Source organism: Haliaeetus leucocephalus, unplaced genomic scaffold (genome assembly GCF_000737465.1).
Source record: "Haliaeetus leucocephalus isolate CR32 unplaced genomic scaffold, Haliaeetus_leucocephalus-4.0 Scaffold284, whole genome shotgun sequence".
Classification (NCBI taxonomy): Eukaryota; Metazoa; Chordata; class Aves; order Accipitriformes; family Accipitridae; genus Haliaeetus; species Haliaeetus leucocephalus.
The window spans coordinates 5,900,177-5,918,458 of record NW_010972720.1 but is presented as its reverse complement, the minus strand read 5'-3'; the positions used below and the strand labels follow the sequence as shown (position 1 = coordinate 5,918,458).

General features: G+C 37.3%; 1 protein-coding gene across 1 annotated transcript in view; it reads right to left on the bottom strand.

Annotated features, from left to right (window-relative positions):
- Positions 1 to 18,282, bottom strand: part of TENM3 (teneurin transmembrane protein 3) — a 326,450-nt gene that overhangs the window by 137,795 nt on the left and 170,373 nt on the right. Inside the window, 2 exon segments of the mRNA XM_010569981.1 lie at positions 2,490 to 2,658; positions 13,584 to 13,598. Of these exon segments, the coding sequence (XP_010568283.1) occupies positions 2,490 to 2,658; positions 13,584 to 13,598 (184 nt within the window).

The following is an 18,282-nucleotide window of genomic DNA, read 5'->3' as shown; positions in this document are numbered from 1 at the left end:
GGCTGTCCAACCAGTAATTCAAAGAACAAAATGGAAAGTTATCCAATATAGTCCTGCTTTTTTAGTTCTTCAAAAGTTAGTAGTGTTCTATGGTGCTGGCTTTTCCAGCAGATCTATGGCTTCTACAGCTGAACCTAACCCCCAGCAGGTTGGGGAAGAGTCAAATAGTAAAGATCATTAAATGTCCAATGAAAAGGTTCTGCATTCTGCAGGAAATCTGCAGAAAGTATTTTCTTACTGTCTTGCTTTTTTTTTTTTAAACGTAGATTTTACGGAGCCCCAGTAGAGTGAAGACAATTTCTGCCACTGCTCAGTAACCTCACGGTCATTTAAAGATGGCATCAAAGATGAAAGAAGCACTCATGTAATCCAAGTTACAGTTTTAGGCCCTCATAAAATTTTAAGCAAAGAGTCTTTCTATGTTTAAAAAACCATAAATTGGAATTTCTGTTGGACATCACCTCACAGTTCATCCATTTAACCAGTAACAGCAGTGCTTTACACAAAAGTATTAACTCTACACAGAGCCAAATTGCAGAGTATTCTATTAAATATACAACTGAAACCAGTATTACGAAATATGTATTTCAAAGGCACTTCCATTACTACTGCAAAATGATAGGGACTAAAATCTCCCTCAGGCTTTGCAGATCTGTCTCTCTCACCTACATGCACATACACAAAAACAGCCTATTCACTATCCAGCTATATATGACAGCAAGTTGTATGTCATTTTTATGCCACCCATCACCAATATGAGCCTATAGAGATAGAAAGATAGCTATGTATATATGCTGACATTCACATTCTGTACCTCTAAATGGCCGTCACGTAAGTCAGATTTTAAAAAAAGGCGGGGGGGAAGCTGACTATGAGCACAAGCTAAAATAATGCCAGTAAGGAAATAAATAGGCTGAGAAAAGGACGAAGGAAGAGACCTATCATGACGTTGTTAATATAGTTGAAACTGAGCTTAAGAATCACACTCAGTAGGGAACCTTAACCAAAAAGGGAAAAATCAATGACAAATAAGATAGGTTCTTCACCTCCAGAGTTCCAACCAAGTGAGTCTATTACAGAAACTACAGTAGGGCTCTCTGTCAGTTTTTATGTGAAATTTTCACATTTCAGCTCATTCACAAGTGTTCAAAACTTGAACACTCGAATACCCTTAGCTTTTCATCAGGAACATTTAAAAGATGAAAAGACTCTACTTGGCAAAAAATATTTACTCCAGGTTGGAAATGGTATTCTCATTCAACTCCTATGTCTTTTTCTTTATAAACACAATAAAACCATATACGGCAATAGTAGCAACCATCAAAGACCTTACCCATCTACTGAAGATTAACCAGCGTCTGGAAAACATCAAACATCTTATTCCCACTACAAACTTACTTGTTCTGTAAGAAAAATCTTTCTTAATGTACTAATTTGTCTCAGTATGATGATGAAATCCCTTCAGTGGAATCCTGTTCCATAGTGTCTACGTCAAATAAGCAATACAGGAGGGTCCAAGAAAACTAAGGAAAAGAATAGCCATTCCCAACAGCCCAGCAGAAGAGTTGCCTGAAACATCTATGGGGACAAAACTACCTAATAGAGAATCTTAAGGTCATGTATGTTTTACGTTAGTCAAAATCAGCTGGACTATCTTTACTTCGTTACAAAACATAATTTAAAAGGATTCAAAGAATGAACCGAAGGGATTTCATAAACATTTTCAAGAATTAGTGTCAGCTTCAATATAGTTATAAATGCTCAGTTTGATGACTAAATTGGAGTATTATGGCTTCCCTTAATAAAAAATTAGTGCTGAGTGAGTGTAACATGAGTATTAATTAATCACTGTAGGTAAATTCAGATCTATGCCAGTTAAGTCCTATATAATTTTTTTATAGATCATTCTGCATTATACATCATTCTGCATCTCAAGAAGCTAGCGTCACCCTTTATATTAGGTGCTTCTTTCCTAGAGCCAGTTATCAATTCTAGAAGACAAAAAAGAATGAGGACAAATTTATCATTATACCAGAACTGAGTTCCTTCGTCTCACCAAATCCTAGGCAACTTTAATATAGCCTCACATGGGTATTTCTTTAAAGAGACCATGTACAAGACTTAAAAAGTATTACTGAAAGTTCCTCGACATTCTATCTGTATGGCAGTATGTATGTGACACACAACATATCTGGCACGCAAGGCAAGAAATTCCTTCCAACAGTCAAAAGTCACAGATTATGAACAGGAAGGAAAATGCTTGTCTGGAAAAATTAATATACTCTCTGAGTCCAATTACTTTGCAATAGGCATTGCAAGGGAAAAGAGTGTCATTGTGTATTTTAGAGATAGAATAGATTTTTTTAGTACTGAAAAGTTTTCGGGTTTGTTTCCTGAATGAGGGGAAGTATTAGCTGCTGGTCATCTTTCATCAAGCTAAATGTTTTCTTTAGAAGTGCCACAGTCTGTAGTAGTGCCTAAGTAATTACCTGCTTTCCAGTGGCGCATTACTGCCAAGGACCCAGCTGTCCTGCAGCTGGACTGACTCAGGTGTGGTTTGCAGCTCGGCGGGCAAAGCAGCCGGCGGGGCCGGACTCTGATTCCTCCTATTTGTCAGTGAGTTTCTGTTAAGTGAGGTGATGGATGGGTGATGCTGTGCTGAATGTTGCTTGTGAGAAGGTGGCAAAGGTTGCAGGGTCGACTGGCCTTGGTTATTTGGAGGTTGCTCTAAGAAGAAAGAAAATTAAAGTTCGTTATACACCATCTTAGCATTTGCTACAACCAAAACAGAATGAGAAATTCAACATAATCCTATCATCTAATATATTTGCATACTATTCTATTAGCAGACATTCAGTGACATTCTCTAAGAGCAAGTTTACCCTTGATACACAAAGTTCTAATTAATATACAACAGATGGTAAAATTGCTTTTGGTTTTAATTTGTTTCAGTTTTTTTTTTTTAATCTGGTTTTATTAACACCTACAGAAAATAGCATCTGACAGATCCCCTAATGTGCCTTTAGATTTCAGCTTTTTTTAACAAACCAACCCTGAAATTAAATGGGTAATTTCAGCAGAACACAAAGGTTTTCGAAATGCATATAATCCCTATAATTATTTAATGGAGTTTTTTAAGCTTTATTTAACTGCAATAAATTATTACAAGCTAGTTGCTAAACAGCAGTAGACTACTCTAGTTTAGTGCATTTCAAATAAGGCAGATCTGCACTATGATCTGCTAATAGATGCTAAGTATTCTTTAGCAGAAGGTCACTCTGTGAAGCAGATGTTGCTTCATGGATATTTAACAGACTGAATCACATCTGATTACAACGTCAGAAGACTCATATACTTAATGACCATCACATCCATTAGAACACACACAGAACAGATTTTCCAATTTCACACTATGCAATATAACTACAGTTTAGAGTAAGTCACAGGTGATCAGAGAGTCGGCCATCAAAACAAAAGGAAATATTTTTTGACTTAACCAAAGCATACAACAGCCATAAAGCTTAAAACCAAAACCTCAAACCAGCAAACCCCACAATCAAATACCTCCATCAATGCTAGGTTTTAACAATCTGTTCTGTATAATCAGTAGTAAATAAGTCATAAATAGAAGACAAACCTTGCCATACAACACAATGAACACAAAATTTAAAAAACCTCAAAATACTTCATTTATCATGATTTAGCGATGACACTTAAAAATATAACTCAAATTGCAATCTATTTCCTAAACTAATGTAGTAGAACATACTTATTAATATAAATACAAGTCTTAGGCAGAGCAGAAGATACAGGACCTGCACTTTGCTCACAGTGTAAATGCTTTCACGTTGTTTTTAAATTAGTTGTTTGATCTTCATAAGCAATTCTCTGTTTGGAACTGGTTATAACTACAAATTGTTGCAAACCCAATAATAATACCTCAGTACAGAGAACACAGGAAAAGTATTTCTGTTGAAACAGATGTTTTTAATAACTTACAGGTGACTACTATAAAAATAACTTAGCAGTGAGTAATTTCTCATGTCATGAACATAAGAAAATTTGAGAATCTTAAGGAATAGACGTGCTAAGCTTAAACAGAAAATCCAGCCTTCAGAATAATTTCCTTTCCGAGAACCCCATTCTCCTTTCCAGTTATCTTTTGTGGTCAGTACAACTGTTGTCACAAACTACAGCAATGCTGAATCTGTCATTAAAATAATGACACCATTTACATTGCAATAAGGTTTTCAACATCAAATCTCTAATACAATGTATCCAGGAAGGATACAACTGCTCAGCTTTGTCTTTACCAACACTGACAGAAAGGGTGTCATTGCATATGATTACAATCACTATCAAGGGCTTCAAGCCACATTTCAACAAGCCAGATAAAGGAAAGTTAACAGACTAACGCTAGCAAAGACTTTTTTCCCATGCCTACTTAAAATTTTATCTGATTTAGATTACAAGCTATTTATCGGCTGGTGCAGACTTAACCGTGGCCCTGTATTTTACAATATATAGGTGTATGTGTACATATAAATATATATGCACACACGTGTCTGTGTAAATAGTTATACATATACATGTGTAAATATATATGTATAAATGATTAAACAACAGAAAAAATTTACAAATTACATAATTTTCATTAATTTATTTTTAATCAGATAAATTAATCAAAATTGTCTTAAGGACCTGACTTTTTGTCTTTGTTATTCCCTTTTTTGACTCTCCTACCTGCCTAGCCTTGTTGAACAGTGTTGCCGTGATCAGTGCAACACCATCCTCCTCTGCAGCTCCTACCAGCTGAGACGTTATTCTGACATCCCTCTTCTTCATTAATTTCTCTTCTCATTTAAAATCTCAGCTGAAAATCAATCTTTTAATCTATCATTTTTAGTACTGAAGATCTTGCACCATCCTCTGCTGAAGACAAAGCAGAGGATAAAACAATGTTTTTCTCTTGCACAAAGGAGGGTCTGCATAAGGGGACTATGCCAGGCCTGCAGGGTTTTTTCAGGTAGACATCAAACCTTCCCACGCACTCTACCAGGAAGAAGAGGCATAGTAAAGGCTCTGTAAAGGATATTTATGCACTCCCCAAATAAATGCATAGATCTAGTAGGTACACCGGTAACATGCTGGAGGAGTGAAACTGTATTCCTCAGCCCATAGGCCAGCTACTCAGGCCACTGTTTGGGATTTAGATTATTCCCCCAGAAATTTACTATGAACCTACAAAGCCCTTCTGCTATATAATGTATAAATATTACTGACACCGAAACTAGAGAGTAACATATAAAATAAATTAAGAGTTGCGGGATGAGCTTGTAACCGTGAGGCGCAAGCTAGAAGGGAGCTAGAAGAGCACAGCAAGTACAACTTTGCAAAGACCACACATCCTGGAAACCCACTGTCTCTCTCCTTAGGATGCTCCCGAGTGACATTTTCTAGTGTCTGAGGGTGGCTTCACTTGGCAGAGAATCTACAGCGCCCACAGAATCACAAATGCCTGAAAAATCTAGAATGATTTATTCCTCTTCTAATTGTGCAAGAGCTACAGGTAGAATTGAGCCTAACAAGATTAGATTTTCCATAAATCAATAGAGCTAAAATCTATATTCCTCTAAATTTCCTCAGTCTTATATTGTCGTTCTGAATGAGAGATCACTGAGGACTGCTCTTTCGATGTCTTCTTCAACCTGCCAGATTTCTTGAATCCACAGTTCTTGCAACTGCCATGCAATTTCTAACAGAAACTTCAATCTTGCACCACTGATTTGCGAGGAAGATACAATCATCACAACAGTCGTGTTTTGAATGCTGTTCTTAAGCTGGAGCCAGATTCCCTTTTTTCACTCCTCTTTAAAGGAGTTAATAGCTGAAGAACAGCTTTCAGTATTACTGTGACTTTCACACAAAGCTATCAGTCTTGCATAGTAACTAAGCCTCGTGACATCCCTGTGATAGTATGAAAAGATTCTCATTGCACATGCAGGGAAACTGAGGCATATATGTTAAGGGATTCACACAGGTCTCCTAGGAAATCAGCATCACAGCCAGAAAAGTACTGTTTTTTTTACTTTTCATAATTAAGGAATTGATAAAGACAGTGTGAGTTTTGTGACATGGACACATACTTCATGATCTCTGCAACACTGGAGACTACTCCTGGTGAAAATACTCCTGCATGTGCCACAACGGCTAGTATCGAGACCTTTAACTCCTCCTTCCTCTCTATCAATCACCTTGTTGGAAAATGGGAATCCTAGAAGGAAACAGTTCTTACCTTGGTTAGTGAAAAGATCAGCAGTCCTGGGACTTGGCCAGGACCCTCACAACAAACCACTTACTAGAACCTTCCTTCTTACAGACTATCAGGAAGAAGAAAGAGCATTCAAATCTGATAAAAGTATAATTGTGTTGAAACACTTAAAAGCTATTGCAGAAAGCTACAGTTGCTTTGCTTTATATTGGATTTTAAATGCTATCCTAATTGATTTAATCAAAATGCGAATGTCTGGTTTACACCAAAAATAAGCACGTATGGGTACAGGTAGGCTTATGTCTAAAAATGGGAAGTTTTAATTAAAACTTTCTTGTTCGGTCTAGACATTAATGACTGTAGAGCAATCCCATTCATCTTAAAGAGGAGATTTCTGCAGCAAGAAGCAAACGTAAATTGGCCCAGCAACCAGCCTGTGCATTCAAGTTGTTCAGGTAGAGCAAAAAAAGCCCCACATTTTTGAGGCATTTGCTGCATAAGTCAGCATCAGATAATTATGCATGCGAACATATGTACAGAACTTGGAAAAGTCACAAGAAATCGGGTAGAAAGCTGTCTTACTACAGTTACATGAATTTTTCAAAACACATTTAAATTGTTATTTACCCTAGGGAACCACAGTGAAGCAAAGCAGCCATTTCAATTGTAGAGGTAAATTATATGCACTCTGTAGCCTTTCACAAACCCTTTTTCTCTTTTCTTTTTCGAAATGTAATTTACATTTAATTAATATTATCATTTAATTGTTACAGAATTTGAACAGCGTAAGAAAGATACAGGACAATGCACATGTGACAGTAAAAAGTAAGGAGAGAGAGATATTTACAATAACTACTGCCATTTGGGGGAAAGGGGTTAATACAGAAGGAGAAAAGCAGACCAAGTATCCATGAAAAAAAGTAATTTGTTGCACATTTTGTGTGATAGCCTTTCTGTAACAGACAGAAAACTGAGACCTGCCAGCTAGCTACTCATCTAGGAAAAAGAGGTGATTTCCATTTGATAAGGATTTGGCTTTTTAATAGTGTATAATTAACGTTAACTTTGAGTTTCCATGACAAACACAAAAGTGAAGACTTCCATTGTGATATAAACATTTCAAATGTGAATATAATGTAATTCAGTATCTATGTCTGTGAGAGTCTTAACTCCTTCTAGTGAGGTTGCTCCTTTTTTCCCTCTCACTTCAGAAGTGTCTCTGCCATGGTAATGGAAATATCCACAATACATACCAGAAGTAAGCAGCTGGAGTAGACTGAATGTTTTAGTAAACTGGTAACAAGATAACCTTTCGTTTCCAGGTCACTGGTCCCTCCTCTGCTAGCCCTTGATTGCTAGCAGTCAAAAGTAATTTCCATAAGAACTGGTTTGATTTCCTCAATAAAACACTTAGATGGACTTGAAATTTTACCTAATTAACGGATGTATCTCCAAAAGTACTGTAAGCAGAAGTGGGATTTACCTTGGAAATCCCTGCAAATTGAAGAAAGTAGGTATTATTGGCTTAATTATTCCTAGAGCTCCCAAAGGAGCTTTTTTTTTAGGTCCCTGCTTATGAGGGGTAATAGGCTACGTGTACTGCTATGGCCGGGACTTCAGTGATTCTGCAGGCAAGTAAAACCATTCACTCCAGAAGTGTCTGGTCTGAGAACACCTTTCATGAGAAGCTGTATTTAATTAATGAAAACAAAAAGAAGGTTATGGGTTTAGAGAAAAATTGTGTATTTAAGTGTTCATTTGTAACTAGGCAGATCTGTCTTTTGAATGAACCACTGCTTCAGTGTACTTTTTCTGCCAAGGTGTACAAGAGTCAAAGTTTCCTTTCTGATCATTTACTACAAGCTATAGTGGCAATCCAAGATAACTTGCTGTATGTGCTCATTTTGTAGTTAATCCGAAGTATTTGTTTAATCTTATCCATGTCCAAATTGCCTCTGCCCTGCCAACTGCTTTAAGGATCCAAACCACACACTCAACCCCAGGAATGAGGTGACACAGTGCCTACCACCACAGGAGAGCCCTCCCACTTTGATTTATTGTCAGCCGGCACTGTCCTTTTCTGCTTGCTTTACAATTAATGGACATACAGATGGGAACAGAATTAACCCGCAGCCACTGCTGCTGACTTCCTCTTGAAGCACTTTGTGCTTCTGTGCTAGTTACGTGCTGACAAGAATGTGGAGAAGTGACAAGGACACTTTGATCAAGACATGCATCTTGTGTATGTGTGTGTGTATACTATTATAATATAAAATGGGAAAAAGTCATACAAGTAGCTTGATCAAAGTGCGCCAATGTTTGTCTCCCCATCACTACACTGCCTGTAAGGTCTGACAACCTGTCAAGCTACCCAGGAGTGAGAAACTACCAGTGAATTTAACTGCAGGATATGCTCTGAAAGATTGCATTGCTTTGCTTATGCATCCCAAGTTTGGAAGAAATTATAAAGAAAACCTGAATTTTGTTATTCACACTACATATTTTTCTTTAAATCTCAACATTATTTTAAAGAGAAATAAAGAGTTCTGCCGTGAAAGGGAAGACAGACTTATTTGATTGTGGAGAAACTCAAAATGATCTCATGGTGCACACATCGTCAGTGTATGTCTAAGATCTGCCAGATGACAGGAGTAGAGAAGTAGCTGGAGCTCCCTGGAGGGCAGTAGGATAGTCCCTAACACATAATGTTGGTATTTTAAACCACAAAGTACATGTTGATAATTTCCTATACTGTAAAAGGAAGCTGTTCTTTACCAGTTAAATATATGCTGGAAAACAAAGAAATGAATCATGCATGAAAAATGCAGTATTTAAGAACTGAAGAAAAAATATTTTTACCAATATCTTTCATTTGTGTCTTTCAGATGTGCTGTCTACAGGAGTGTTACTTCAGGTTAAAGGTACACCTGTAACTTTGTCTTTCCATTTCACATCCATTCAGCAAAGTATTTCCCCTCAACCACTCCATACTGGTAATACCTGTGCATGCTCAGCTCTGCTTTATAATTCAGTTCTCCATAATGTTTTAGAAATCTTACTGCAGCAAACAGAAACCATCAGTTACTAACAAGCTTTTCACAAAAACTTTGTAAAGTATATGAAACTGAACTTTAAAACTTACTTGAAAGGCAGAGTTTTTTGTCCCTGTTTTTTTTTTTTTTTGGAATAAACAAGCTAAAAAGCTATATACCCTATATGATATGTGACCCTGTGAAGATTGATAAAATAACTTTCTATTTTATGGCATTTACTTTGAAAATCTGATTAAGATAGATGTCTCTAGTTCGTAATTCTTCAATGTCATGTTGTCATAGTTCCCATCAGCAAGATGCTTTAAAGGCTTTCGATTAATATTGCATGCCAGAACTGAAATTACATCCTTTGTCGTTTAGTCCTTAATGGTGCAAGTGATATCTATCAAGTAGTGTTTTATGAAGCATGTGTGATTTTTATTACAGGCTGTTTTCACAAATCTTCTTCAGGTTTCATAAAGACCGTTCATGGTTCACAACAAATATGCCCTGCATTTAAAATCATGCCAATTCTCAAATGCAAAATAAAGTTTGGATTTTTCAGTGAGATTTAACAATAAAACAAAAACTCTTCCTTAATTTAAATCTGTATATAATCATCTTAATTAGCAATGCAAAAATTTTACTGTAAGCCCCTCGACTCTGTGTGAGAACTATATAGTAAAAAAAAACCCAAACAACAACAACAAACTGTAATCATGTATTATTTGCACAAGTAACAGGTTAAGTTTGCCAAATCTTCTAAGTGCCTTAATTTTTAAAATGGAAGTGACACATAGAAAAATCAGAAGAGGCAACATTCCCCCATAACCCAAGTACAACTGAGATTTTCATTTGCAGCACCTATCTTTGTAAAACAAGATGCATATAGTTAAAACTTCTTCAATTTACTGGAAACCAGATGGGGCAGTTGAGAAGGAATCTTAGGGTTGGTTGTTTTTGGTCAACCTGCTGTTTAAACAAAAATGTGCAAAGTCAATAAAACTTAAGTCTTAGAGGACATATGAACAGAAGACATTTTTCAATTTTTTTTTTGTCCAAAGACATAATGAGCTTTCTCTTGATACCTAACAGAGTAAGGTAAATACACTGCAGGAAGAAATACTGCCCATTGAGAAGAAAGCGGGCATTTCTTATGTAGATGGTGGTGAAAGGAAAAATCGGAGGATTTACTTCTGAAGGGCTTATTAAGTATTGTTTCCACTCTCTGTTGTTCACTGTGGGAACCAAACCAGCTCACTTTTAAAACATTTTTTCCATTAGCTGGAATCGATTCTCAAAGCATTCCACCATACCCACCTCCAGCCCGCAACCCCTCCATTAACCCCTTCAATACATATGTAACACATGGTCAATATTACAGCAGGGAAAATCTGTTTAATTTAAATACCATATAGCGATATGTGCCTTCTTGTCCATGGTACCATATAAGAGACCGGCTAATGGAAGGTAGTTACAAAAGCATATGGGGTGAAAGAGCTCAGGTTGGGAGAACAAATTCACCTGGATCAAGGAAAACTGATGGTGACGCTGTCATCCGCAAGTCAGACGTTTTAAGTAACAGAGTAAACTGAAACTTTGCAGGTTTTCGACTGAGTTGAGGATGGCTTAATCACCTTATGAAAGCTGAAACAGAGATAAATATTTCAGCTTCAGTGAAAAAAGCTATAGTGGAACTAGTTCAGCAAACAACCTTTCTAATAGTGGCCTCTTTATCTCCAGAGGGATTTTAAGAAGAAAGATGAAAAAAGAAAAGTACAGAAACACTGCTAAAGTAAATTGAAATTTAACCTGCTGGGGTAACATACTTATGATGTTGCTTTACAAGAAAAAGAAATAAAAAAGATAACATAAAACACATGATGGCAACTATGCACACAGAATAAATTAGAAGCAACAGTGTACTTACAATCCTGCTGTCGTATTATGCAAACACCATCTCCTTCCACCCCAGGCTAACTCATGCAGTAGTTAGCAGGGATACTAATAGACATTATTTCTATTTTCTTTTTAGGACCTGAGGTCTGTGAAACCAAAAAAAACCCCTCCAATGGGAACATGTCACTGACTTATTTCCAACAATTTGCCTGGAGATCAAACTGGGAAAAGATGCTATCACATGGTGAGAAAAGACAAAATCTTGCTCACTTGAGACAAAGAAAAGACATTCAGCTTACATTATGCAGAGATTCAAAATATAATAACGCAACCTTTAGTGGTGTGCTCCTGGCCTGGCTTCCCTGCAGTGGGATTCAGATGTTTTGCAGGACTGTGGGCTCAGTTTTTTTCCCTGGGGGATAGCAGTCTCCCAGAGCAATATTCCCTGGGGCTGGGGATCACCAAGCCCATAGGCTTCAATTGAAGTCACACTTGTTTCTATTCAGAGTAGACTTTTCCGTGTCTTCATAAATCAGATCATCCTTCTTCCTTGTTAGAGTCAGAAGTGAGAAATTTATGCAATTATTGCTAGCTTCAGATAAACTTCTTTGCTCGTAGCTCACGGGAATCAGTAGAAAAATACGTTTTGAGTTCACAAATTGAAAGCTAGCTTTTTAACCAGAGAATTCGGGTTGCCATTGAAAGAAAACAAAACATGAAACAAAAATTGGAGAAGTCTGGCTGAAAGACTTTGTAGGGGGAAGAAAAATTCAGCTTTCCAAAACGCAGACAGGGCACTGGAATTAATCTAAAAAAATCTTTGAGTACACAGCCAAAACCTGCCCGTAAAAAACAGGTAAAATGATGTGGAATATCCCATTTCCTGCTTTGCTCATCCAGCACCTTATGTTCATACCATATACAGAAACCCACTTAATTTTGACTGCAAAAATTGTGATTTATAAATAAATGTTATATTAAAAAAAATGCCATGCTTCAGCTGTAAGCTGAGTAAGTTCTATAATCCTGATTCAGGCAAAATGACTTGTGTTAATATATGTACTCATTTCATACCACATGTTTAACTGGAGTGCGTATGGATTGCTAAGTTTGATGTATGACTTCTTAATAAATTTCCTAGCATTTTCATGTGTTACATAATTTTGGTTCGTATCCAAAATCATTAATCCCAAGTGAGCTACAACTGTATGTTTTTCTTTGTCTTCTGATTTTATTTCTTAACACTTCCAAGAAAAACAATTTGCCACAGCTATTTACTTTAGAAGCACAGTTACTACTGTACAGGTTAAAAAACACCAAAACTTTCAAAACCTTTAACGTGAAAAAATACAGTCACAAGTCATGATGACATAATGCTTACAGCTGACACAACCAGTGCTGCAAAAAACTGCCTTTCTTCCCAATAAATAAAATAGCATCTAAAGGCTCTTCTGCTACTTACTAAACCTGACTGTTACGGACACATGGCTGACATTCATGAAGAAGGAGCAAACCACTAGGTTTCCTCAATTCCAACAGCCAGGGGAAAAATTCTTCACTAATTAAGTCAACTGGATTTTTGTCATGGACTTGTTAAGGTTAATGGTGCCTCTTGAACATTTTGTAAATTTACAAATCCAAAAGTAGTTTGAAATGCTCACAAATTAGTTCATTATAAGTGATGAAATTCTTGACCAATTTTTGCATGTTCAGCCTTGTCTGGGAACACAAGGCCATACTAATAAAATCTGTGAAAGATAAGCTAGGAATGGGAAAACACAATATAAAACTTCTAAGCACAAATAGGTGAGTTTGTTTCATCAGATTTGAAAGAACTCAGATAAGAGGGATTCATGTTTTCCTTTGGAGGAAATGAAAAAGGAACAGGGGCAGTGAGATGAAAAGAAAACCATAGGGGGGAAAAATGGTGGAATTGCACAGAAAAGAGGTTGAATGAATAATACACAAAGGTGATGCAAAAGTGAATGGCTAAGAGAAAAATTCTAAGAAAAATGAGAAAGTATATACAATTTTATTAAAAAATCATAATAACCAAACTTTTATGGAAAACACAGAAATAAAATGCTTACTCTACAGCCTTGACTTTTTTAAAAGGAGTTTAATCCTGGCTTCTAGAGCTAAAGGTAAAAATTTTTATAGACTGCAGCTTGGGCCTTAGAACAAGAGAGAAATAAAGCAGTAGGTCACCAGATTAATTTTTGTCTCCAGATCAATTAATTGATCCATCTGTTATAAAGTATAAGGAATATGCAGATCATGAAAGACAGGAAAAGAATAGGGAACTAAGCTTCCAAAATAGCTTTTAAATACTTTTTTCTCCTAACTGCATCAGGGAAGAGAAAGACAGAAGAGGGGGAGGCTTCCACAAGAGCAAACTGAGGAACTATTGTTCTCTAATGACTTTAAATAAGCTTTTTAGGCTTCCATGTGAATTACAGTTTTTCTCTTCCTCCTTATCTTTAAAAAAACCCCAACCTCTTGATTTTAGTAAGATATTCTATTCTAATGACAATCAAGTCTAGTTAGGTATCAATCAAAAGAACAAATCCATTGCAAAAGATTTCTTAAAATTGTCTAGGTTTCCAGTACAACTGCTTCCCTTTTCAGAGGGAAGATAGAGTCATTAACCCTCAAATCAACATGAACTTTGAATGGCTAAGAGTTGAAACAAAAACTACCTGTCCGTCTGACTGTCTCAGTTCATGTAACTTATAAACAAAACTCTCCCATATCTAGCATAGCATTTGAAGTAAATCTATGATACTTTCAGAGGTTATCAGTGGACATGGAGAGTGATTTAATTAGACATTTGTATGTGTTCACTATTTATTCTGCAAATGCTGTGAAGGACAGCAGTATGCTGAGCGGCTTAAACAGACTGTACTATAATTAATGATAATAAAAAATTATGCTCAATAATAAACAAAAAGTTAGGGAGGAAATTCCAGAAATATTTTTTTAAATGTATAAACCACAGCAAATTGTGAAAATCAGTCTTTTTTACATTTAAATTACATATATATTTTCATAAATGACTGTAGGCTTTGTCTTTTCTTGTACATATTTTCCTTATGTCCTTGTTGTGTTGCTGCTCCAAAGCTGTTTCCAGCAGGTGAACTTTCACATCAGTTCCTAGCTAAACTTTACAGCTTCTCACCTGAACCAAGCTCCCTGAAAAAACATGGCTGATTCATGTCATAGTAAGGTCTTCCTTTTAACAACACTGCTGTAGTTCTAAGACAGACACTGACAGAACAGATAAAAGGTAGAGAAATCACAGCTCACAACTACACCCTTTGATTTAAGCAGCCAACTAGATAGTATACACACAAAGACCCAAAAAGAGCAGAGCTAAAATAAATGTTTTTGAAACAATAGCAAAAATACACAAATAAGCACAAAGTGAATCACTACCATGGTGAAGTGAAAAGTGATGAAATCTCCCATATACTGTTAGCAAATGCAAGTTGAATTCCATGATGCTCCTGCCTTCGAGGCAATTGCGGCAGCAAAAGAAATGTTGCTGCTTCTTCTGGCGTAAGCAAAGGCTAAATAAAATGATTCATTACAATTCTATGTCCTTCTGGCAGAATTACAAATTCTGCATATTATTTAGTTCTTAAAAAAAACCAACTTATCTGAAACCTCCTAGTAGTAATCTAATTTCTACATAAACAGAATGTGAGTTTCAAATGATTTAATGTGCAGAAAGTGTGTAGACTCCCTTTATACCCAACAGCTGTCATTTCACCAGTAACAAATTTGGCAAAAGTACTTCTTGGTATGCTCGGAGAGCACTTACAAAGACAGCTTGCTCACCACGTAACACTGCTGATTTATAAAGCAAGCTATGCCCCAGTCAAGGGGGACAAGATCTTACACAGACATAGAGCCAGAGGAGATCTGAATAACTGGAGTCCCTGGAAGCCTGCTGCCTTCTACTCGCGGGGAAACACCCCTCTATTTCTAACATAATCACACCCCCTCCACCTGAATATGTTTCCCTAGTCCATCTTCTGGTTAAACCATCATATGGGAAAATGCCTTTCTTTTTGTCTTCTGCTGTAACCCCAAAGCTGGTGACATGCAACCCCGGGAAGGGGGGTCGGGGGTGGTGTACGTGATTGCAAGGGAAACGGATGGTCTCAGGCTGAGAAGTCTGATATTTAACATGCTTTTATAACTACTACCAGGGGCTAAACCCAAACATTTCAGGAGGGAGAACTGTCTCATGTTAAGACTGCAGCAGAGTAAGTCAGGAAATCTCTTTTTTTCCTTCCTGGCACAGCCAGTGGCTTATGGCATGATCACAAGCAAGCCAGAACCTTTGTAAGTCCACCAGTCTCGCTGCTGAAGCTGGTTAACGATACCTGCCAAGGCACAGGGGGCTGCAGGAATCAATTACATGTCCAACAGCTCTCCGCTGCTCTTGAAATGAAAGATGTTCTGCGGGTGAAACTTGAACAGATATGGCAGAGGTGAGTAAAGGTCCTCTGTTCTCAGACTGAATTTACGATGAAGAGCACAAAGACCAACATGTTTGCAGAGAGGAGGAGGAAGGGTACATTTTGTGTTCTGCTGCGTGGTGACCCCACATCGCTGCCAAAGTGGGGAATGGGAAGGGATATTCAGAATACCAGATTTTTTCTGATATGGGTCAAGTTTCCACCACTTTTCCACAGAGAGAGCCTGTGGGTGGGGAAGTGCGTGCAACCCATCCCACCCACTCCCTTCAAGAACTCCCTGCAGTCCAATTTCCCTGGCTCTGTGCAGGTGTAAGTGTGAAAATTTCATGCGTGCATCCTTCCCTAAGGTGCAAGGTTTCACAGGTTACATGAGGCGTTATAGGAGAACATTCTCTCTTCCACAAAGATAAACAAATGTCACAAACAAGGTAACATTTTCAGCAAAAGCTACTGGGTCCTTTTATAGTCTCAGGTGAATTAAATCTATTAGAGAGATTCACACTTTGGAAATACACATCTCCAGAAAATAAATACAAACAGTGAAGACTTTGAGGTACATTAGCTGCGAAAATTACCTCAGAAGCAAATGCTTTTAGAAGCCACAAACATGGACAATTAGTATCATTTCTAAAAGCTGAAAGTCTACATAGCTGTCAGCAACTCCACCAGCAAGTGTAAGTTATTTACAACAGCAAGCAGACAGATTATCAAGATAACAGAAGCACTGATTAATTGCGTAGCCTAAACTTGCAATAAAAACAGTGTAAAGCCCTGTACGTGTAAATATTTATTTTTTAATAGGTACGTTTTGGTTCCAAGTTTTCCTCTTTTAGTTGCTACCATTTAATAATAATCATTGAATCAAATTGCTCTTTTAATTTTTTAGAACCTTTAGATGTAGGAACCTGACTTTGTAGATAGCTTCAAAAAGATTTTTCAAGTTTCTAAATACCAGTGAGATACTTACCAGAGGCTAAGAACTATTTTAGAGTTTGCTGCAACAGTTACAAAATAAGATGCTTGCATTGCAATATTCTTCCACAATAGCACAAACTTCAAGCCTAGATTCCAAAATATTTTATAGCTCTCCGTAAAGTTTGGGTGAAGACCTAATGAATTTTGTAAGTATGGACTTCTTCATGGCACGTTACATGTATTATATGCTCTTCTTTAAAGACAACTGGAAAATCTGAAGAATTTTCACATTCAGTGATTTATATTCAAAACCTTTTCCAACTGTAGAGGACTTCTCATAAAGGCAAGGAAAAATTATTCTTCAAAATACCTACCCAGCTACCAGCCAGACGTCAATATGCTGGCAGTCTAGACATGCGAAATTTAAGTCCTCATCCCATGAAAGATGACGGATATACTTGTTCTGGAACCCAGCTGGCTGTGGTTGCTGGCATGCAAAAAAGTCTACCCTTGGCCAACAGACAACTACATGGATGGGCACATCCCAGTTTTGACTAGCTCTGACAATAACCAGGGGGATCAGTCAGACTGGTAGGAAAGTATATAAAAGGAAGGCACTTGGAATGCCCCTGGGCCCCATACTTCATTCAAGCTCAGAGACCTGACATAGATCTTCATTGTTTCTTTCCAGTAGGACCCTTGTAGCTTCTTTAAGTAAATGCCAGTTGACTATTGTTTATCATGTCTCCAAAACATGAAGTTGCAGAATAACATCACATCTGCCAGAGGCATGATTCCTGCTTTATGACTGTTTATATTCAATCCTCACCCAAATATAGGCCGTGGGGGCACTACTGAATATTCCTCATGCTATGAGAATACAGACGAAAATCGTTTGCTTGGGCCATCAAAATAAGTGACTCATATACTGAAGTGAGAGATGATGCTAGCTCTTCTCTAGCAAAGCCCAAGAAAGAAATTTGATGACTTATGTGCCGCTGCTCATGCCAGTGTGGTTTTCTGTAAATTACATGTACAGCTAATCTCATATCAGTTTTCATAGTCCTAGCTGGTCAATTCATCAGGTTTGTGTACAATGTGATGCGTGACCCCCCCCCTACATGATAAACTCTCCAGGTAGTCCAAGTTGCATTTGTACTTGGTACAGATCTTTGCTGAACATAGGCAAAGATGCCAGATTTACTCCCCGTAGTTAGTGCTCAGGTGTTTAATGGCCAGGGCTTTTGCTAAGACCAGTACTCTCAATAAGCTTTTTAAGAGTTTCCTCTTCCTGATAAAACCAGAGGAATTCTGGTTACTGGTACACATGCCATAAAAGTCAACCCCAGTTGGTATGTATGTCTTCTAGATGAGAAACAACTTTCAGTGAACAGAGAGATGCATTTTGAGTCTTCTTTTGATTTGTACACACAGAACAAGAAGGAATGGCAAACTAGTTTCTATGCAGATGGATTTCTCCCCACTTACAGAAAGTATCCTCAGTGTCTATCAATTAGTTGCTTAAGGCCATTTCATTATGGACTAAGCTTAACCATATCTGCCATTCTTCTACTCTATTTACTTATCTTTTTTGGCAGGGACAGGGAAACATGCACACAAAAATCATTACTGGAGCAAATAAAAACTTATTTGAAAAGCAAACCTCAAGAAAGAATCA